Source organism: Dermacentor albipictus, chromosome 9 (genome assembly GCF_038994185.2).
Source record: "Dermacentor albipictus isolate Rhodes 1998 colony chromosome 9, USDA_Dalb.pri_finalv2, whole genome shotgun sequence".
NCBI lineage: Eukaryota > Metazoa > Arthropoda > Arachnida > Ixodida > Ixodidae > Dermacentor > Dermacentor albipictus.
Genome location: NC_091829.1, coordinates 131,823,821 through 131,846,915, shown reverse-complemented (window position 1 = coordinate 131,846,915; position 23,095 = coordinate 131,823,821). Strand labels below are relative to the sequence as shown.

The 23,095-nt window shown below is 44.5% G+C and overlaps 2 protein-coding genes and 1 long non-coding RNA gene across 6 annotated transcripts; 1 reads left to right on the top strand and 2 right to left on the bottom strand.

Annotated features, from left to right (window-relative positions):
• The first annotated feature begins 1,822 nt into the window (after positions 1-1,822).
• LOC135915569 (uncharacterized) lies at positions 1,823-2,903 on the top strand. The gene is made up of 3 exons (XR_010568656.2): positions 1,823-1,859; positions 2,445-2,634; positions 2,705-2,903. It is a non-coding gene; the product is annotated as an uncharacterized lncRNA (long non-coding RNA).
• Positions 2,904-5,173: 2,270 nt separating this feature from the next.
• LOC135915568 (uncharacterized) lies at positions 5,174-18,244 on the bottom strand. Of its 4 annotated transcripts, XM_070525401.1 has the most exons (8): positions 18,049-18,244; positions 17,274-17,463; positions 16,994-17,203; positions 16,839-16,889; positions 15,533-15,652; positions 10,820-10,873; positions 10,606-10,734; positions 5,174-7,771 (listed from the first exon to the last, which is right to left on the bottom strand). In XM_070525401.1, exons 2-8 carry the CDS (start codon positions 17,461-17,463, stop codon positions 7,767-7,769), a joined length of 759 nt encoding a protein of 252 aa, XP_070381502.1. In that variant the 5' UTR covers positions 18,049-18,244; the 3' UTR covers positions 5,174-7,766. The 4 variants fall into 4 exon arrangements, 3 of the variants coding, with proteins under 3 accessions (XP_070381502.1, XP_070381503.1, XP_070381504.1); XR_011508495.1 differs by lacking the exon at positions 18,049-18,244 and having other exon boundaries at positions 10,606-10,754; positions 17,274-17,660; XM_070525402.1 differs by lacking the exon at positions 18,049-18,244 and having other exon boundaries at positions 15,533-15,628; positions 17,274-17,653.
• A 168-nt stretch (positions 18,245-18,412) lies between these two features.
• LOC139050204 (uncharacterized) lies at positions 18,413-20,547 on the bottom strand. The gene is made up of 2 exons (XM_070526408.1): positions 18,747-20,547; positions 18,413-18,427 (listed from the first exon to the last, which is right to left on the bottom strand). The coding sequence occupies exons 1-2, from the start codon at positions 20,385-20,387 to the stop codon at positions 18,413-18,415; spliced, it is 1,656 nt and encodes a 551-aa protein (XP_070382509.1). The 5' UTR covers positions 20,388-20,547.
• Positions 20,548-23,095: the final 2,548 nt, after the last annotated feature.

The window sequence follows — 23,095 nt, the reverse complement described above, 5'->3', positions numbered from 1 at the left end:
AACCTGGATGAATTTCCCATTTGTGCTTTGGCGCCAGGAAAGTATTGTCATTTCGGACTTGCTGTGGGTCTTCAGCGTTCATTGTCTCATGTAGAAAAGCTGCCAGCTGTAATTCCACTCTCATTTAATGTAGATGGCCTCCCCTTGTCAAAGAGCTCCAAAATGCAACTGTGGCCCATACAGTGCTTACCCCGTGGTTGCGGCAATGTGCCCCCATTTGTTGTGGGTGCGTTTGCTGGACAGTCTAAGCCATCCTCGTCTAATGATTTCCTGAGGCCTTTTGTTCGAGAGCTGCAAACTTTGCTTGTGCAAGGTGTGAATATCAATGGCGACACTGTTCAGGTGACAGTTGCCTCGGTCATCTGTGATGCTCCAGCGCGAGCTTTCGTTACTATGACAAAAGGCCATGGAGGGTACAGTGGTTGCGCAAAGTGTACAGTCGAGGGATCTTACATCAATGGAAAAGTAGTATTTTGCGACATGGACTGTCCGTTACGAACGGATAAGAGTTTCAGGGAGCAGCATGATGTTGAACATCACAAGGGAGAATCTGGCCTGTTGGACCTGCCCATTGACATTGTAAATGACCTCCCACTTGATTACATGCATCTTGCATTACTGGGTGTCATGCGGAAATTGCTCCAGTTGTGGATTTCTGGACCACTGCGGGTTCGTTTGGGACCTCTGGATAGGCACACATTCAATGAGAAGAGCAAGCTGCTAAATCCTCACATCCCTAGTGAATTTCCCCGTAGGCCACGCGGACTCGATGAGCTCGACCGCTGGAAGGCGGTTGAGTTCCGACTTTTTGTATTCTACACAGGCCCGTTGCTTCTCAAGTTCTGCCTTCGAGATGATCTATACCAGCACTTTTTGCTGCTCCATGCGTCGTTATCTATACTTGCAAACAAGGAGCTGTGTCGTGAGCATGCTGGTTATGCCGATGAGCTCTTGAGATGCTTTGTTTCACATTTCCGCGAATTGTATGGTGACGAGCATGTTTCTTTCAACGTGCACAGCCTCATACATCTTGCTTCTGATGTTAAAATACATGGAGAGCTAGACTCCTTCAGTGCCTTCCCATTTGAGAACAACATGCAGGTGCTCAAGAGGCAGTAGCGCAAGCATGGAAAACCCTTGGAGCAGCTGCGCAACAGGATGGTAGAGAGCCAGTCTTGGACACGCAGACAGACATGGGATGAAATTCCTGTACATTTTAGCCGTCCTCACAGTCGAGGAGAACTGCTGCCGGAATGCTGCCCTCCTGAATATGAAAGGCTGTCATGGGATGCATATACAATTGCATTGTCTAAAAGAGACAACTGCTTTGCACAGGATGGCCATGTTGTTCTGGCAAAAAACATAGCCTATATCAGAGGGTCTAAGCAGCCATGCATAATTGGCCAAGAGTTTCTCATCAAGGAAGATTTCTATTCTTTACCCTTTGAGTCTTCCAGAATGGGCATTTATGTTGTATCAGGGCTATCGGGCCTGAAGCCTTGGTCCCTGCACAACCTCCAAAAAATGGTGAAGCTGCCACTGAATGGAAAGTTTCTGGTTATTCCAGAGCTTCACACAATTTAAAGGCCTAGATTTAGCTAGCATTCGCGGAAACTTCAAATAATATCTGCAAATTTATAGAGGTTGGTGTAGTGCAGTTTAATAATCCTGGAGTTTCTGCAGCCCTTAGTGGCTTACCTTACGTAAAGTTTAGTTATTTGTGAAACATGCAGTGAAAAGGAGGGTAACAGTGAGCAATGAAAGAAATAAGCCTCAAATAATCCTGTAATTAACCCATGCACACTCACTGTAGGGCAGTTCGCCGCACAGTCCTATTCTGCTCAACCATATTTCCACAGGTTAGTATTGGCAGAATGCTGCCGTGTTATGCCTTTATTTTCAAGGTTATTTATTGGCTGTTCATGACAAATGCCTGTCATATGTGGTTTGTGGTCTTGAGCCTGGTGGCTGATTAATGCTTGGCGCAGATAGCTGGTCTATAAGAGTAGCAAAATGAGTGCCAAGGGTAGGACACTTCGACAAAGTAGTAGGATGCCACTAGAAAATTCGCAGGCATAGGATGGAGAGCCAGATCATGTTGGGCAAGGATAATCGGATTTCATTGGGAATGGCCTTTGACTGGCACTAAGATTAAATGGCTTGGTGACACATACCGCTCCCATCACAACTTACTGCTGGGATAGTTGGTCCATAGGTGCAACGATCCATAATGTGGCTTATTACAGCCGACATTCAAACTAGCCAAAGGGCTTGAAATACTTGAACTTTAGTAAAACGGCTGTCCTTGGCTGCAGCCAACATTTAAAGAAGACATGTCATTATGGTGAAGGCAAGTCCCTTGGGAAAATGCTTTTTCACTGGTTCCAGGCAGAGGCTTCCCTTGTTTCGCCACCATTGAATACTTCTGACGCTTCATTTTTCAGATGGCTTATGTGATCGCTGAGTTCGTTGAGGACAAACAGGTGGAGGTGGTGCCAGTGACCTGGGTGGAGGGTGACAAGTGTGCGTGGCCCGACAACCTCAAAGGCAACAGAGTGACATCCTTAGTAAAGAAATCTGTACCACCAGACACCTTCTGGAAGTGCTACAGCGTAGCAGTGAAAGGGGTATTTGGTATGTATCGTGTACATAAAAGCCTTTTTTGTTCTATACAAATCAGTTGAATGTTGAATTTTTGTTTTAGCAACATATGAACAAGCAAGGGCCAAACTTAATCACAGCCAGTATACATCAGACATGGGCACAGGATCGGAAATGTCTCAAGGAAAAAGGACAAGGAGGCCACCAGCTCAGTGGTCTGACTCGGATGAGCCTGACACACCACTGCCACCCAAGAAGGCCAAGCAAAGCTCCAGCAAGCAAATTCCAGCTCCACCAAGCAACTTCCCACTAGGTGAATTCAAAATACTTGTTTCTACTACTTATGGTATCCTGACACTTAGCAGTTAAAAAGTAAATTTAATATATTTTGCTTACTGGGGAGTTATTATTTCCCAGGCCTCTCTTCTGCTTCTCCAGTGCAGCAAGACAGCTGTGAAGAGTCTGAAGGAATGTGACTGACATTTTATAGATAGTGCCTCAATGGTAATACAGTGCAAATCTATTTTAGCTTGAGCTTCCTAATCCACAAAGAATAAAGTGCTTCCCCATTGTGTAATATAAGGCATTAATTGAATTGTTCTTGTCACCTGTGAGGGCTTCGACATATGGGCTGACAAATCAAGGAATGGTCATACGTTTCCTTGTTGATTTTGGTTTGTGTTTCATTTTGCATGGGCACCTAACGTCTACTTTTGGCATAAATTCAAACCTAAGCACTTGTGACAGCAGTGTATTATTTCATTTCTAGGTTCACCCGCATTAAAGAACGTACACTTGTGGCTACTGTTTGCTCATAAACAGTCTTGCAAGTCATTGTACATGACACATCTATATAGCAATGTAAAGCAAGCGTTCTGGCCAGTTATTTCCTGTTTGAATTTCAGTTTATGCTGTTAGGGTGTTAAACTTCTGTTCAAGTGAGAAGTAGGCTCTTGGCAGCTATGTTGATAAACCAGCATGATTTAGTTTTGAATTGGATAATGGGTCATGTCATATAGTTAGCTGACTTGCTTCATTATTTATTATGTACATTGAATGTTTTAATGCTAAAGCTTGAGGTTACCTTCTTACAATTCATTTGCAAACTGTCTTGATGTATTAGAGGAGCGATTTGCATAGCTATGTGCAGGTGTGAAATTATACAGACACATTAGTCTTTAGAATGTAAAAAAGAAACTGTTCTGGGCATGAGGTTGCAGGCTCAATTTTGAGCTGCAATATGATTTGGAGCGGGATGCATAAACACATGCATTGCGCATTGGGTGCACATTACAGGACCCTAGGTGGCCCAAGTTCAGAAAACATACTTCAGTGCCTTTGATAGATGGTATGTAGCTTTGGGACATAAAACACCATGAAAAGAAAGAAATGAGTTTATAAAATTGAAATGTCCATGGTGTGTTGCAAGCAAATTGTGAACTCACTAAAACTTTACATCATGCCTGTAAAGTGAGCACAGAGAATGCAAGTCAATGCACTGATGAGTTGGTATGCCAACCTATGATATTGAACATGTAAACAAAGTGCAGACTGCAACTGCAATCATTTGCTTAGCACTCTTGCATTTTGGAGCATCCCATGGAATGTCTACCATATATGTGTATCAATAACATGACATATGTTCACTATAGCTATGCATTCACAGGTTCACTGCAATCACTCTCTGCAGATGTGAATGACATGCCGCAAGGTGGTGCAGGTGGCCCTAGTTCACACAGTGCAGATGGCTCAAGATCACACACTGCAGGTGGCTCTAGCTCACACAGTGAGTTTTGATAAATCTTGCTTTTACTTTTTTTTTCAGTGAAGGGCTATAATTTTTAATGTGGCAGTTCTGTCATATGTTTAACTTCATGTGTATGTAAGCCAAAAAAGTTTCTAAGATGTATCTGTGGCTTCCCAATGGACCACAAATAATCCACAGTACATCCGATGGACGTTTAGCGCCGGACGTTTGGACATCCACCGGATATCCCCACAAATCCAGATTACATACGGCGGATATCTGAGGGACCGTCCCGTGCAAAAAAAAGGCGTTCAATCGGACGTCCCGTGTATGCCCTTATCGGACATTCGGACATCCGTCGGACCTTAAAAATGGACGTTTTTAAAACTAAATATCCGAACAATGTCCGCTGGATAAAACAATCTGGACATGGACATCCCAGGGACATTTGTGGGATTTTAAATGTGGATATTGATTACAGAAACGTCCACGAGATGTACAGAGGACATCCATGATAAATCCGGGATTTATCCATTGTTCGGTTTTGTTGGGGTGTCACCTTGCTGGTACTGCGGCTTTTTCAATGCTTAAGAAGCTGTGCTATACCTAAGAACTAATGTACCAGTTACAGGGATATGCTGCACTTCCTTTACTGTGAAAATTGCATCCACAAATAATTAAGTGCCGCTAAAGGAACTGGGACCATTTTACTGGTGCAGGTTGCAAAGGTGAAAATGTACGTGGACACAACATCCACGGCAGAAGCACATGTTGCAAACTGGCACATTCAACATATTTAATGTAAGTTCCTTTGGGACACAGGCATCAGAAATGTATATGTGCAGTTTCCAAATGCACAGAATAAGCCAGAATATGCATTATGTATCAACTCCAATAGTCATCAAAGTTGTAGATATTAAGCTGCATGAATGTGAATTCAAATGATGTAATAAGCCTTTTAATAAAACTTGCTCAGCTTTTTAGGATGGCCTAACTGAGGCATAGACTTGCGCATAAACTGCAGAAACATTGGATCTTTATTTAAAAAGCATACTGTAAGAACATGCCTGTGTGCTTGGCACAGCAAAACATAACCTGTGCCTGAACACATTAAAGAAATGCCCATAAGGACCCACAAGAAAGTGAAAATCACAAAAGATGCCAGCAGGAGTATATGTTGACATTGACAAGATCAGTACAGGGGCACAGAAGAGAACTAAAGATGCTTCTTGAAGTGACCTTAACACAGAAAAATTCTAATTGTCAACTTAATGCAGTGATGTACATACACTTTATAAAGGAAAAAGACTAGAATAAACTGACTGCATTGGTACCTGAACTGTGATATCACAAATATAACTAAACAAACAGTACAAGAGAACAAGAAATATCTGGCACAATGACTATGCACACATTTTCTTGCAAAAAGGCACATAATGGCATCTTTGCAACAACAGCAATGCACATGATGCAAAAACAAACTGGCTGTTTCATTGGCTCAATGACTAGATGTTAAACTTGCATATAGACTGTGGTAGCACTTCTACCTTGTAAAACTGTAGACGTACCCATCAGACTTCACAGAAAAGTTCTTTTGTACAAAGAACAATGACACTTCACTGGAAGCAACTTACATATGCACGAAAGTGACTAGAATCCTCCCATAATACAAAATATGTCATAAAAGTATCTTGCACAAAAGTTCTGTACTAAAACACACTAAGAGCACTTCAATAAAGTGCATCCTTGCTTTTATAAGCAAGATGCTCATAGTGTAGGACACAGATGACCAAAACATTAAAAAAAAGTTGGTCTTGCTAAAAGTATCTTGCACAAAAGTCTATACATATGCGCAACAATAGTCCCACAAGTATGGCTTTACAGCAGCAGCAATATAAAAGGAATCTTCCATGACATAAAAAATATATAAAGTAAAAAGCTCTCACAAGTTATTTTACACAGGCACAATATTGGTCTCACGAAGGGGTAGCTTTGCAGAGGCAGCAACATGCATAATAAAGGCAGAGGTTAGAAAAACCCTCAATATCCAGTGACAAAAAGTGCTTTGGACAAAGGAAAAATAATAGCATCTTACAAAAGCATTTCTTTGCAATGGAGGCGATTCTCAGACCATCAAGCACACAAAAAGGCAAGAGGGAAAGGCCTGTCCAGCATTTTTTGCAATGAGTGGCTGGCCTTTACTATTCCCAGTAAGGTCCAAGGTATAGCCCACTGGTAGCATGAACACACCAGGATGTGTTTCCACAATAGTACACCACAGTGACGTTATCACACAATAGGCCAGTATGTGTTCATTTCACAGATAGAGCACGCCAGAACACGACACTAGCATAATGCAACAGGAGCAGCTTGTTTGCTATACTTATGCACAGCATGCTTCAGTGATGCCCGTATATGTCGGGGTCAGTCCAAGCTGCAATTGCAGGATAAAAAAGCTAACATATTTATTTGGTCTTTTGAGGGTTCCTCTGAATTGCCACTAAGGCATGCGTCGCAGTCTTTTCATTCCTTGCGCTCAGAAACAGGAAATGGCTGGGATTCTCACAGCCATGCAAAGATGACAGATTGTGGACACTTCACAGCAGGGCTACAGTAAGCGTGGCATTTATGCAACAGTGAATGTGCCACTTACGACGGTGGCCTACAGATACGAGCAAAGGATTCAGGATCCTCCTTGCGAGGTAGGTCTCAGGCAGATGAGCAAGACTGCAAAACAGTCAAATTTATTCCTGGCAAGCCAACCGCTTCTGTGCAGAGAAATCTGGGCAACGATCCCACGGAATACACTGCCTTGGCGTTTCACACATGCATGTGGTTTTTGCCGCTTGTGCACTGCATTGTGCACGAACCATGCACTGGTTTGTTTATGCTAACAATGGGTGGACATGTAGATGCACATACAGAACAAACAGAAATACTCTGAAATATTGAGGTAAAAAAGATCTTGCGTCTAATGTAAGTATTTCGCACACAAGTTTTGTACAGTAGCAGAATAACAGCATTTCAGAAAACCATGGCTTTGCAATGGTAGCAATTTCACCAATACAGAAGACTGCCATGACACTAAAAAACAAAAACAATAAAAAGTTCTCGCACACAAATTCTGCACAAAACCATATTGATGGAGCCTAGCAAGAGCATGACTTTGCAAGTGATTTGACAATGCAGATGACAGGCAGAATCCTTCCAATGCATGAAAAAAAATTCTGCAATTGCACTGTGCAAAGTTAAAAAAAAATCCCTGAGTAGCTGCCTCTAGTCCACGAAACATGCCTTGGCGTAGCCCAGCAGATCCCCTAAGTTCCACCAGATGCACACGCCCACAACCAAGCAGCCTCTGATGCCTGTGCAGTCTTCAGGTCATAGCTGCAGTGCTTTACAATGGAATGGCCTCCACTTATTCTGCATGAAAGTAAAAGAGCAGGATGATAAAAAATGTGAGGTTTGGGGAAACAAACGAGTACAAGCCTGCTTTGTGGATAATGATCAAGCCATTGCAAAATCAACATCCTGCTCATATGAGTGGCAACCTGAAGGGGCCAGCCATGCTGTAGACAGCTGGTTTTAGCTTTCAAAGCGCACTTTTGCAGTCAAATCAGATGCAAAAATGCAGTGGCACTCATAGGAAACGTGCATGCATACAGCATTATAATGCATCGCACTGGTCTCCCACTCTGTTCTCATCTAGTGTACGTCCCTACATTCACTTCATTCAGGTACACCTGTGCTATGAAGATTGTTACTCATGGGAGAGCTTCCTGTTTATACAGCAGAAGTGGTACCCATATTTAGAGATCAAACCTGCATGCCAAACCTCTGTGGTGCATCATCTAAGCTGCTGTATTCATGTACACTTGGGATAGCAGTTGGCAAGGGCATATTTAAGAAGTATGTTCAACATAATCCCTCTCCCAATCCCTTTTTGATAAACCTGTTAGTGCTGTGAGTATTCGTCCCACCCACACAGCAAGTTAGGCTTATGTGCTACGAGTATGACTGCAGCATGATCCTAGGTAATACGCAACTATTAGGTCTTTTTCTTTTCATTCTTAATGCAAAAATGCACAGGCTTGACTTTAATACACCATTTATCACTTCTAACCTAAAATCACAGCTGATGCATGCTGAACTAGAGCTGTCTTTTATGTCAGCTACATTCATGGAAGGCTCCTCTAAAAGCAGAGACTGAACTATGTACACATACATAAATGAAGTACAGACAACAGTAAATTTTTAATTCAGAAAACCAGTTAACTACTAGCAGTGTAGTCATACTGGCCTACATTTAGGCTGCTTTAAAACATCAGTTTTGATCACAATGCAGAAGCTTGAGCTAAGTATTAAACAGTTCCAACTGAGCCATGCAACTCAGTTGGAGAAACCCATGTCCATTTCTAGTGGAAAGCCACTGTGGCCACTATTATGATGTGAATTCATGTTGCTAAGTGGTAATTTAATTTACTTATTTCATTTTTTGAGTTTTTTTCTAAAAGTGCCCAAGAACAGCTATTATGCCTTAATATTGTTGCATTTCTGTTACACAAAGAACACAAAACCAAAAAATAAAACATCTCAAACAACAGCGGTACAAAGTGCAACAAAAAATTGAATTAATCAAATACACGAGCCAGATAATGAGCAAATAGTAGAGCTAATATATCAAGATCACGATGCAAGGTACTATGTTTTGTTACAAGAGATTGTTATAGCGTTAGAGGTGCAAGAGGAATTCACATATAAAATGCTAGGATTAAGCAATTTAGGGCGAGGCATGCATAACGTTACAGCTCACAGTAACTGCGGACAGGAGAAGTGTTTGTGAAGTAATCACGGTATTTCCGCCTTATTTGTAGGGGTCTAATATTATACATGCACAGTACACACTCGTAGGCATAAGATGCACGGCGTCCAAGAAATGGATTGTACAGGACACAAATGAAACATCACTGAACACATACAATTTTTGCAACATTAGTCAGTCAAATTAATACAGTTCCATACAACAGAACTAAACTTTAGCTTCGAGCGGACAAACAAAGAATAACACAGCTCACATTCGTAAACTCTTTACTCTATTTACTCGCATAATGATCGCACCCCTGAATTTTGTTGTCAAAATTTGATTTTTTTCTTTCCCGTGTAATGATCGCACCCTGAACTTGTCACAGCGATATGTTGTGTGCCAAGTCTAGCTAACGATGATCGCGCTTACCATCTGTCGAATGCTATGTGAACAACTCTTGAAGACATACCAAGTGATCTGCACACACCCACCTTTCTCTTTCTTAACAGATGCCTCATTTCATTCCTTTCATCACTTTCCACACTTCCTTGAAAAAAAAAAGCTACAACCAAACTTGTCTCGGCTTTATTATTTGTAGGCTTCATAATGGTTTTGGTCAACAACAACACAAACGGCGCCTTTCGATTCTTCTCGTATGCACTCGTAGGCACGCAACAAATCGCGAGTAGCAACAATAGTGGTCACGTTTGCACTGATACGTTAGAAGTGTACCCTATTAATACACCGACGCTCGTAACGCAGCTAAGATATTCGCCCACCCTTAGCAGAAACGTGCCGTATTAGGATAGCAGTGAAGACAAATGCTGCAGTTTCCACAGCGTGCCCGCCATGTGTTTCTATGTCACTGGCAGCTAAGCGTGCCCCTCTGTTTCTGTCCTCTCAAATTGGACATGGCTACGCTACTGTCGCAAACTTGCCAATATTAACGATATTATTCATTACTGATACGGAAGAAACTGTTTCAATGCACGTTAATGTACTCACAAGAAGAAAAATAATCCCGTTCAGCTTCCTCCGCCGGCCACCATTTTTGTTTTGGTGTCCCGAACTGACAGCAGCAGCTGCCTGCTTGTCATCCCGCAGCAAATGCGGGATGAAAAAAAGAATTCCTTTCATGGGAAATTTAACCTGAATTGCACCCCTGAATTTGCATAAATTTTTTTGACAAAAAAGTGCGATCATTATATAAGTACGGTCGTCTTTGATATAAGGCCTAACTTTCTGTAGAATGCATTAACGATGCTTGAAGCATGTTCTTCGAAAGTTAGCCGGAAGTCAACCAACATTTTTGAGTCACGCTTACAACTCGCTCTTCTCTAAGGAATGTTATCAAGTGAGTATTCGGATAGTAAAGGGTACATTCTGCGATTAAAGAAATCAACATGCGGCACCGCCTCTCAAGCTGCTGAAAATCGGTGAGGTAAAAGCATACCTTGAGGCAGGCAGACCTCAGCGCTTGGCTTCTTATGGCTGCCGGCCCTTTCTGGAGCATGCCTTAGCCACGATTTGATGGTGTCTTCAATATCGTTAGTGCTGCCTTCTGTCATCCGTCTTGCAGCAACTGAAATAAGCAAGTTCCCACTAATGGTGAGAATAGCAAATATAAAAATTTTGTAGTGAAGTATTATAGTACAATGAAAGCTTACTATTGTTTGAAAGTTCGTCAGGGGAACCTGAGGGTACACAAGTCCGTTGGTCACCTGCACAGTAAAGAATAGTGAGCATTTAATGCATGCTTGTACTTTGCACTAATATCAAAGGCTGTCACATTGTGGGACCCCAGCCTGTAAGCCAGACGAGTAGCAGGTAACAAAAAGCACTTTATTCCGAAACGCAGCCGGGTATATAAGGAGCGCGGCGATAAGTAGGGGGCGTGTTGCACATGCGCACTGGTTGACTTCCAGGCACGATATTGCGCTCCAGTACATCTTCCCCTCCTTGGAAAAGAAAAGAAGAGAAAGAAAAAAAAGGAACATTGATGAACATTTTCATTTCCAAACAAGGATTGCTTTGCTATTTACGTTCAGGAAGTGGATAACGTTGCGGCACTTGGCGTACCCGTTCACTTCTTCGAAGTGGGGCTTGAATTGCATCTGCTGGGGTACTTGGCATAGCCTGTTTTCGGGTTTCTGCTTGTGATTCAGCAGGCTGAGCAGCATGTGTGGCCCTGAGATGCTCTCTCGTACGGCGTAACTGCTGTCCACTGTCTGTAGCCACTAAGTAGGATCGCGGTGGCCCTGCAGGACCAATTACCATGGCCGGGGCCCACGTTCTGCTTAGCGTGTCGTATACGGACACTCTGTTTCCGCTACGAAGGTCTGGCAAAGCCCGTGTCGTTCTGTTGTAGTAGGAACGCTGTTTATGTCGTATTTCTTGTAGTCGCTGACGAACTGCTCCCGTGGGTATCGTCTTGGGCTCCAGGTGACAGTTGAGAACCGGGAGTTGGCTTCTGGTGTGACGTCCCATGAGCCTTTGAGCTGGCGACTGCAACTGTTCGTCCCTCGGAGTATTCCGCCACTCCAACAACGCACTGTAAAATTCAAGGGTGGAAAACGGGCATTTGTTTAGCAGATGTTTAGCTTCCTGAACGGCACGCTCTGCCAAGCCGTTGGCGCGCGGATGGTACGGGCTAGAAGTGGTGTGGCTGATATTAAAATGACCTGTGAATGCTTGAAATGTTGCACTGTTGAAAGGAGGGCCGTTGTCAGTGCACAGTTTGACGGGAATGCCATGTGTCGCGAAAATTTCTGCACATGCGTTGATCACAGCAGCAGCGGTAGTCCGGCTAAGCTTGCGAACCTCGAAGAAAAACGAATAAGAATCTACCACTATGAGGTAATCATTGCCTTCGTGGTGAAAAAGATCGACCCCGACAACCTGCCATGGCAAACTCGGTAGTTCGTGGCTCAGCATGGGCAGCCTTGCATTTCTTTTTTTGTACTTGTCGCAAACTGCGCATGACATCACTACATCAGAAATGTTGGCGTTCATGTTTGGCCAGTACATTACCTGTCTTGCTCTCGCCTTCATTTTGTCTTCGCCGCAATGTGCAGCGTGGAGCAGGCCGAGAACTTCCTTGCGTTTTGATGGAGGAATTACAAGCTTGTTGCTTCTGAGAAGCAGCCCATCCTCGACGTGTAGCTCATCACGGTAGCTCCAGTATGGCTTTAAGGCATCCGGGAGCTGCTGCTTGCTTTCGGGCCACTCTGTACTCGCGTAACGGCAGAGTTCGTTCATGAGGGCGTCCTTATCAGTCTCCGTTCTGATACTGAGCAGCTGTTGATCTGAAACAGGTAACGAAGAAACAACATTGACTTGAAAGTGCTCTGTTTCATCCACCAGCTCTGTTTTGCAAGGAAAGCGTGAAAGTGCGTCGGCCAAAGACAGTTCCTTTCCTGGTTTGTATATCACGCTGATAGGGAATCTTTGAAGCGTGAGGCGCATGCGTTGAAGGCGAAGAGGGCAATCGCAAAGTGGTTTCTTGAAGATCGATTCCAGGGGGCGGTGGTCTGATTCTACCGTGACTAGTGGTTGACCGAGTATGTAGTCCTTGAATTTCATGCAGCCATGAACTATGGCTAGGGTTTCCTTTTCAATTTGGGCATACCGCTGTTGTGTGGCAGTTAAGGAGCGGGACGAATATGCAATGGGGTGGTCATCTTGCAAGATGACTGCTCCGACACCGTACTGGCTCGCATCCACGGACAGTTTCACTGGCTTAGACTGGTCAAAGTATGCTAGGACTGGTGCTGTGGCAAGACTAGCTCGTAACTTTTGGAAACTGTTTTCCTGTACTTCTGTCCACGTCCAAGCGACGTCCTTCTTAAGTAGCTCCCGAATAGGTGCAGATGCGACTGACAGGTTTGGGATGAACCGAGACACAAAGTTTATCATTCCAAGGAACACTTGAAGCTCCTTACAGTTCTTCGGCGGTGGAACTTGCATGATGTCGTGAACTCTGTCTGGGTCCAGTGACAGTCCTTCAGCGGTGAGGAGGTGGCCCATGTAACGTACACTAGTCTGCAAAAATTGGCACTTCTTTTTATTGAGCTTTAGATTACGTTCCCTACAGCGTTCAAGCAAGGCGGTGAGGTTGTTGTCGTGCTCCTGCCTTGTCTTTCCCCAGACCAATATATCGTCCATTACGACAGCTACGCCAGCCAAGCTTCCAACGACCTCGTGCATGGCGCGTTGAAAAACCTCTGGTGCTGATGTGATGCCGAATGGCATGCGCAGAAATCTGTACCTTCCGAACGTCGTGCTCATGGTGCAAACGCGCGAACTTTCTTCGTCGAGGGTTATTTGCCAGAACCCTGACGCGGCATCGAGGGTAGAAAAATATTTGGCTCCTTGCAGCCGCGGCAGTACGTCTTCCAATGTAGGCATATGGTAATGCTCCCGCAAAATCGCCTTGTTTAAGTCGGAAGGATCCAAGCATATGCGTATCTTATCCTTTTTCAGTACTACGACCATGTAGCTAGACCACGAGCAAGGCTCTGTCATCTTTGCAATGACGCCATCGCGTTCCATCTCATCGAGCTTCGCTTTCACGGGCTCTTGGAGGGCGACGGGAATTCTCCTCGCTGGTTTTATGGTTGGTCGTACATCGGGTTTCAGCTGCAGGCGATAGGCGATGCCCTCAAGTTGTCCTAGACCCTGGAAGACGTCTTCAAAGCCAGATATGGGGATCTCAGACACTTCGTTGACGGCATCTATGCGTTTTATCAGGCCCAGTTTCTCAGCGACGTGTCCGCTTAATGTAACTGGTACATCTTGGAGGACAACAAAAAACGTAACCTCGGTACTTCGAGCCTTATTAGACACGAGCAGGTTTATCTTTCCGATTGCTTGTTCTGTGTGGCCGAAAAACGTACGCAGGGTTGCGTAACAGTTCTGCGCAGGCGCCGCGGACAACTTTCGAAAGACCGTTTCTGGCATAACACAACAGTTCGCCCCTGTGTCTATCTTACATTTGGTCATGATACCAGCCACATTTAACACTGACACCCAATGCTCGTCACTCGCGACCGCTTGAACTTCCAGCGCTTGAAGGAAGTATATCTCGTCGCCAGCCCCATCTTCGTCACTAGTTATTTCCACCTGTCGCACGTGCCGTCTTTCTGGCCGTGTTTTCGAGCTTCTTGTGCGGCATACGCTAGCAAAATGGTTTCGGCCATTACAATTTTTGCAATACCTCCCTATTGCTGGGCATCTTGCCGCTTTTTGATGTTGTAAGCCACATTTCGGGCAGGTGGCAGTCTTTGCTTTTACAGCGTCAATGTTGATTTCCGATTCAAAAGAAGTGCTGCCGCCCTGGCTGCCTCGGATTTCAGCGACCTGTTCTTTGCTCTGTTCTTTAGCACGGCACATCTCAACCGTTCTTGCGTAGTTCGGATTTTCAGAAATAAGTCTCTGCTGCAGTTCTTTGTCTCTTATTCCAAGGATTATTCTACTGCGTAGAAGTCTATCTTCAATCTCGCCAAATTCACAGTGCGCAGCTAGAGTCTTCAGTTCTGTGAGCCATTCGTTAAATGACTCGCCCTCGCGCTGGTTCCTGGAACCAAACCGAAACTCGTTGTAGGTGAGATTTGTAAGTGGTCTGTAATGTTCTTCGAACTTCTGCATTAATACTTTCCGATCATTCTTCTGCTCATCGTTTTCAAACTTGAAGGTACGGAATACACGCCTTGCATCTTCACCGATAGTCATTAAAAATGTAGCGGTCTGAACATCCTGGGGCTGCAGATTCAGCCTTGTCGCTGTTGCAAATAGTTCGAACTCACTTTTCCAGATGTTCCAGTTGTGGAAAATGTCGCCAGTAACGTCGAACGGCTTGGGCGGTGGTAGCAGAGTCGAAGTCATCGTTGTGGCTTGTGGTTCTCGTTCCGGATGAGTCCTTGTCTCGTTCATGGGAATCAATACTGCTGTTAAGCTGGCATCCTATGGCAAGACTTGCCGCACGGGCAGGAACTAACTGCCGTGCCCACTTCTGACACCATGTAAGCCAGACGAGTAGCAGGTAACAAAAAGCACTTTATTCCGAAACGCAGCCGGGTATATAAGGAGCGCGGCGATAAGTAGGGGGCGTGTTGCACATGCGCACTGGTTGACTTCCAGGCACGATATTGCGCTCCAGTACACAGCCCATTTACCATTCTACCAGAACTGCTCATCTCCAGGTTGTCGCTAGCAGCTGCAAAGTGCATTCCAGTTGTGAAGTTAGGAACAAGCCACAGATACATCTTAGAAACTTTTTTGGCTTACATACACATGAAGTTAAACATATGACAGAACTGCCACATTAAAAATTATAGCCCTTCACTGAAAAAAAAGTAAAAGCAAGATTTATCAAAACTCACTGTGTGAGCTAGAGCCACCTGCAGTGTGTGATCTGGAGCCATTTGCACTGTGTGAACTAGGGCCACCTGCACCACCTTGCGGCATGTCATTCACATCTGCAGAGAGTGATTGCAGTGAACCTGTGAATGCATAGCTATAGTGAACATATGTCATGTTATTGATACACATATATGGTAGACATTCCATAGGATGCTCCAAAATGCAAGAGTGCTAAGCAAATGATTGCAGTTGCAGTCTGCATTTTGTTTACATGTTCAATATCATAGGTTGGCATACCAACTCATCAGTGCATTGACTTGCATTCTCTGTGCTCACTTTACAGGCATGATGTAAAGTTTTAGTGAGTTCACAATTTGCTTGCAACACACCATGGACATTTCAATTTTATAAACTCATTTCTTTCTTTTCATGGTGTTTTATGTCCCAAAGCTACATACCATCTATCAAAGGCACTGAAGTATGTTTTCTGAACTTGGGCCACCTAGGGTCCTGTAATGTGCACCCAATGCGCAATGCATGTGTTTATGCATCCCGCTCCAAATCATATTGCAGCTCAAAATTGAGCCTGCAACCTCATGCCCAGAACAGTTTCTTTTTTACATTCTAAAGGTGTAATTTCACACCTGCGCATAGCTATGCAAATCGCTCCTCTAATACATCAAGACAGTTTGCAAATGAATTGTAAGAAGGTAACCTCAAGCTTTAGCATTAAAACATTCAATGTACATAATAAATAATGAAGCAAGTCAGCTAACTATATGACATGACCCATTATCCAATTCAAAACTAAATCATGCTGGTTTATCAACATAGCTGCCAAGAGCCTACTTCTCACTTGAACAGAAGTTTAACACCCTAACAGCATAAACTGAAATTCAAACAGGAAATAACTGGCCAGAACGCTTGCTTTACATTGCTATATAGATGTGTCATGTACAATGACTTGCAAGTCTGTTTATGAGCAAACAGTAGCCACAAGTGTACGTTCTTTAATGCGGGTGAACCTAGAAATGAAATAATACACTGCTGTCACAAGTGCTTAGGTTTGAATTTATGCCAAAAGTAGACGTTAGGTGGCCATGCAAAATGAAACACAAACCAAAATCAACAAGGAAACGTATGACCATTCCTTGATTTGTCAGCCCGTATGTCGAAGCCCTCACAGGTGACAAGAACAATTCAATTAATGGCTTATATTACACAATGGGGAAGCACTTTATTCTTTGTGGATTAGGAAGCTCAAGCTAAAATAGATTTGCACTGTATTACCATTGAGGCACTATCTATAAAATGTCAGTCACATACCTTCAGACTCTTCACAGCTGTCTTGCTGCACTGCAGAAGCAGAAGAGAGGCCTGGGAAATAATAACTCACCAGTAAGCAAAATATATTAAATTTACTTTTTAACTGCTAAGTGTCAGGATACCATAAGTAGTAGAAACAAGTATTTTGAATTCACCTAGTGGGAAGTTGCTTGGTGGAGCTGGAATTTGCTTGCTGGAGCTTTGCTTGGCCTTCTTGGGTGGCGGTGGTGTGTCAGGCTCATCCGAGTCAGACCACTGAGCTGGTGGCCTCCTTGTCCTTTTTCCTTGAGACATTTCCGATCCTGTGCCCAGGTCTGATGTATACTGGCTGTCATTAAGTTTGGCCCTTGCTTGTTCATATGTTGCTAAAACAAAAATTCAACATTCAACTGATTTGTATAGAACAAAAAAGGCTTTTATGTACACGATACATACCAAATACCCCTTTCACTGCTACGCTGTAGCACTTCCAGAAGGTGTCTGGTGGTACAGATTTCTGTACTAAGGATGTCACTCTGTTGCCTTTGAGGTTGTCGGGCCACGCACACTTGTCACCCTCCACCCAGGTCACTGGCACCACCTCCACCTGTTTGTCCTCAACGAACTCAGCGATCACATAAGCCATCTGAAAAATGAAGCGTCAGAAGTATTCAGTGGTGGCGAAACAAGGGAAGCCTCTGCCTGGAACCAGTGAAAAAGCATTTTCCCAAGGGACTTGCCTTCACCATAATGACATGTCTTCTTTAAATGTTGGCTGCAGCCAAGGACAGCCGTTTTACTAAAGTTCAAGTATTTCAAGCCCTTTGGCTAGTTTGAATGTCGGCTGTAATAAGCCACATTATGGATCGTTGCACCTATGGACCAACTATCCCAGCAGTAAGTTGTGATGGGAGCGGTATGTGTCACCAAGCCATTTAATCTTAGTGCCAGTCAAAGGCCATTCCCAATGAAATCCGATTATCCTTGCCCAACATGATCTGGCTCTCCATCCTATGCCTGCGAATTTTCTAGTGGCATCCTACTACTTTGTCGAAGTGTCCTACCCTTGGCACTCATTTTGCTACTCTTATAGACCAGCTATCTGCGCCAAGCATTAATCAGCCACCAGGCTCAAGACCACAAACCACATATGACAGGCATTTGTCATGAACAGCCAATAAATAACCTTGAAAATAAAGGCATAACATGGCAGCATTCTGCCAATACTAACCTGTGGAAATATGGTTGAGCAGAATAGGACTGTGCGGTGAACTGCCCTACAGTGAGTGTGCACGGGTTAATTACAGGATTATTTGAGGCTTATTTCTTTCATTGCTCACTGTTACCCTCCTTTTCACTGCATGTTTCACAAATAACTAAACGTTACGTAAGGTAAGCCACTAAGGGCTGCAAAAACTTCAGGATTATTAAACTGCACTACACTAACCTCTATAAATTTGCAGATATTATTTGAAGTTTCTGCGAATGCTAGCTAAATCTAGGCCTTTAAATTGTGTGAAGCTCTGGAATAACCAGAAACTTTCCATTCAGTGGCAGCTTCACCATTTTTTGGAGGTTGTGCAGGGACCAAGGCTTCAGGCCCGATAGCCCTGATACAACATAAATGCCCATTCCGGAAGACTCAAAGGGTAAAGAATAGAAATCTTCCTTGATGAGAAACTCTTGGCCAATTATGCATGGCTGCTTAGACCCTCTGATATAGGCTATGTTTTTTGCCAGAACAACATGGCCATCCTGTGCAAAGCAGTTGTCTCTTTTAGACAATGCAATTGTATATGCATCCCATGACAGCCTTTCATATTCAGGAGGGCAGCATTCCGGCAGCAGTTCTCCTCGACTGTGAGGACGGCTAAAATGTACAGGAATTTCATCCCATGTCTGTCTGCGTGTCCAAGACTGGCTCTCTACCATCCTGTTGCGCAGCTGCTCCAAGGGTTTTCCATGCTTGCGCAACTGCCTCTTGAGCACCTGCATGTTGTTCTCAAATGGGAAGGCACTGAAGGAGTCTAGCTCTCCATGTATTTTAACATCAGAAGCAAGATGTATGAGGCTGTGCACGTTGAAAGAAACATGCTCGTCACCATACAATTCGCGGAAATGTGAAACAAAGCATCTCAAGAGCTCATCGGCATAACCAGCATGCTCACGACACAGCTCCTTGTTTGCAAGTATAGATAACGACGCATGGAGCAGAGAAAAGTGCTGGTATAGATCATCTCGAAGGCAGAACTTGAGAAGCAACGGGCCTGTGTAGAATACAAAAAGTCGGAACTCAACCGCCTTCCAGCGGTCGAGCTCATCGAGTCCGCGTGGACTACGGGGAAATTCACTAGGGATGTGAGGATTTAGCAGCTTGCTCTTCTCATTGAATGTGTGCCTATCCAGAGGTCCCAAACGAACCCGCAGTGGTCCAGAAATCCACAACTGGAGCAATTTCCGCATGTCACCCAGTAATGCAAGATGCATGTAATCAAGTGGGAGGTCATTTACAATGTCAATGGGCAGGTCCAACAGGCCAGATTCTCCCTTGTGATGTTCAACATCATGCTGCTCCCTGAAACTCTCATCCGTTCGTAACGGACAGTCCATGTCGCAAAATACTACTTTTCCATTGATGTAAGATCCCTCGACTGTACACTTTGCGCAACCACTGTACCCTCCATGGCCTTTTGTCATAGTAACGAAAGCTCGCGCTGGAGCATCACAGATGACCGAGGCAACTGTCACCTGAACAGTGTCGCCATTGATATTCACACCTTGCACAAGCAAAGTTTGCAGCTCTCGAACAAAAGGCCTCAGGAAATCATTAGACGAGGATGGCTTAGACTGTCCAGCAAACGCACCCACAACAAATGGGGGCACATTGCCGCAACCACGGGGTAAGCACTGTATGGGCCACAGTTGTATTTTGGAGCTCTTTGACAAGGGGAGGCCATCTACATTAAATGAGAGTGGAATTACAGCTGGCAGCTTTTCTACATGAGACAATGAACGCTGAAGACCCACAGCAAGTCCGAAATGACAATACTTTCCTGGCGCCAAAGCACAAATGGGAAATTCATCCAGGTTTTTTCGAGGGGTCTGCATAAGTGTACGACCATCCTCCGGTAACTGATGAAGTCCCCCCTGTGTCCTTAGCGTCTTCAGCAAAGCTGTTAACGCCCTTCTTTTGATACCATATTCGTTTGCCCATTCACGCAAGGAATCCTGCAGTCCGTCATGTACGCTTGTGCGCTCTTCACTATCACTTTCACTACTACCAGACTCAAGATTGACTTCTGCCCACTGTTCCCTGTCATCTGCGTCTACGGACGTGAGGTCTTCGTAACAATGCTCTTCAAATCCCGCGATTGAGCGATTTAAGTTTTCTAAGCTGTTCCCACCGCTGTTACGTGGTGCTTCGAGAGGTTGAACAAATGCTATTTGCTCCGAGTCATGCCGGCTACTTTCACAACCCCCCTGAACTCCTTCTTTCGCAAAAACATTAATAACTTTCCTTGTCTCCCTGCTTGCCTTCTCGCAAGCACGCCTGTCGGGTGGTCGCGACATTCAGTGCGTAGGAAGCGAGAACAAAGCAGTTTCACTTGTACGCAATAGGCCTACTAACAATAGCCCTAACCGCACTTTGTGAAGAGAGTCGGTACAACCCGCGCAGAAACTGGCCCTCGGATCACACGCACGGAACAAAAGATCTCTCACCGTGTTTCCTAAGTGCAAGGTCGCAGTGCGTCAGTTGAAAGGCGCGCGAGAAAGGTACCTGCATTCAATAATATAAAACGCGCCACGGCACCCGCAGAAGCCAGCGAATCGGCTCGCACGTTTCGTGACGGAGCACGCATGGGGCACGTTCGTCGCTTTTCACACACATTGATGACTATGACGATTGAAGGTGCATATTACAAAAGAGTAACGTAAACTACTGAAACCGAAATGCCACAAAGCCTATTAAATATTCAAAATACCTTCAAAAAATTTTAGTAGTTTGAGCAGAATACAAATGCGCATAATTCATGTTGCTGAAATAGAATGAAAAACAGTTCTAGTACGACGATACGGCTTGGTGAATAGAACAGGAACATCGGTTTTGTTAACAATACAAACATTCATTTGCTCAGAACAGAACAGAATAAACGCGTGGACTATAGCATACTATTTTTTATAGAATGATGCCCTTGTACTCCACACTGTGGACGGTGCGCGAGGCCGCACATAAAGGTAAAAATCCGCACGCAAGTGCTAGGTCAGATTTTCTTTAGCACGTGTTCAAAGTCCGGGTTCTTAAATAAAAAATTAGTGAATCAGCGAATTTCGTCTTTTCCCGAGTGTTCTACCTAGGAGATTAATATTATGGCGGCGGTATATATATATAGCTCGATTTGGGAGATATAAATATTGAATTAAATCATCGTAACCATCGCCTGCAGCTTCGCATCTGTGCATGCTTATGTCCAGGGCATAAATCAATGGACGTTGCAAGGCATTCCTAGGCGGACATCCGGGGACGTACACCGCTGGTCAATCCATAAACAAACATCCTCTGGACGTCCACCGTATCAAAGTATGCGGACATTATGTTACGTCCCAAGAACTAGGTCCCCTGTTCGTACCACGGATATTGTTTTCCGGACGTGGACGTTCGGATCTAAATCGGATATCCACTGGATATCTGTGGTCCATTGGGTTGAGCCCTCTGGTTTAGAGTAAAGTTCCAGTGCACTTATGAACAATGAATCAATTCTCAAAGAGCATGTGCAGTCCAGCCAAAAGCAGGGGCCAGAATCCGCATTGTGCTCCTGCACTGATGGTGAATAACACGTACCATAATGGCGAATGTGCTTTAGTAAGCTTCCCTGCAATAGAAATTTGTAATGTACAAAGAATTGTCAATGAAGCTTACCACAAGCACAGATGCACTTGCAAATTATGTCACAATTGAAAATAATGAGCACAGTGTAAACCTATGTGCCCTTTCCACTCTTAGTATGCTTTACTGCACGATGCTTATTTACACCCCTGCATTGCGGTGTAGCAAGCTAAACAAAAACTGCATAATTAGGCTTTTTAGGATTATCTTTCTCGCAATACACTAACATTTCGCGGTGAAGCCTGAGCAATGTACACTTTGCCCCACCATTTCCTTCCCATCAACAAGAATCTCCTTCTTTGAGCAATGTACTGCGGTGAAGCATACTAAAAGCGAAAAGGGGCCACTGTCACTGGACATAAGAGTTCTTTAATCATACACTCGCACACCCGGCGCCTCTCAGGTAAGTGGACATACAATGCTGGCTGATAGCCGCCCCCTCCCACATTTAGTATGCTTCACCGCCTAACCAAAATGTACTGCGGCGAAGAAGCCGTACATTTGTATTGAGTGAATAAACAAATGGTTTTTACAACAGTACAGAAATAAACGCGCACCATGCATCAGTCTACCACACGGAAGAGCGTCGCAACCACGACCGGCTTTATACTATAAAGCCGGTCGTGGTCGCAACATAAGGTAGCTGGTTCAAACAGGCCGTGTAGCCCACTTACCAGTCGTAAAGGGTATTATGGGTAATTCAAAATTTCAGACACACATGTGTTTATGTTTACGTTCGCACTTCTTGCGTAATAAGACTCCCAGAATTTCCACAATAGGAAGTAATTTACAACACACAAACGCAAAGAACACAGACATATGTCTCGTTTTCAACTCGGCCGTCATGCAAATGACATAAAACGCGGAAAAACGTGAACATGCTGTGTGTTAGCGTCGTAAACTTCATAATAGGCAAGGAGCTAGCACACCACAATCCCGCGAGAGCCGCTAATGAGACCAAGACGGGAGCACATGTATGCGAAAGCGCAAACGCAGCCTCTAAGCCACTCTGTTCCTCCACCACCCCCGCTGCACGGCTGCACCACTCGTTTCAAGCACAGCACACCAAACACACATTCAGCGCTGAACAGTGGGCGCTCGACGTAGTTGCATTTACATGACTTGTAGCGAGCAGCACATCCCTCGATGTCCGTTAAGCAAAGTCGGACACGGCGACGCCACATCGCGGTTCGCAGAACTTGCTGCCGAGGCGCTTCGATACTACAATTGTCACCACCGCCGGGTTCTCAAGAAAGCACGGGTCACACATCGCAGATTCTGTAGTGCCAGAGCTCACCGAGGCCAAAGCCGCACTGCCGCACCGCCACGGCTTTCCGCCAAGTAACACAGAACCTACAACCAACACACAAGGAACGCACGCAGAATCACATGA

Bases quoted from the DNA above. Each gene is read 5' to 3' on its own strand.
- LOC135915568 (XM_070525401.1), bottom strand. From the start codon at position 17,463: ATGGCTTATGTGATCGCTGAGTTCGTTGAGGACAAACAGGTGGAGGTG. The intron at 16,890-16,993 runs GTGAATTCAAAA...ATTATTTCCCAG, and splicing joins ACCAAGCAACTTCCCACTAG to GCCTCTCTTCTGCTTCTGCA. The intron at 10,874-15,532 runs GTGAGTTTTGAT...TTTACTGTGCAG, and splicing joins AGGTGGCTCTAGCTCACACA to GTGACCAACGGACTTGTGTA.
- LOC139050204 (XM_070526408.1), bottom strand. From the start codon at position 20,387: ATGTCGCGACCACCCGACAGGCGTGCTTGCGAGAAGGCAAGCAGGGAG.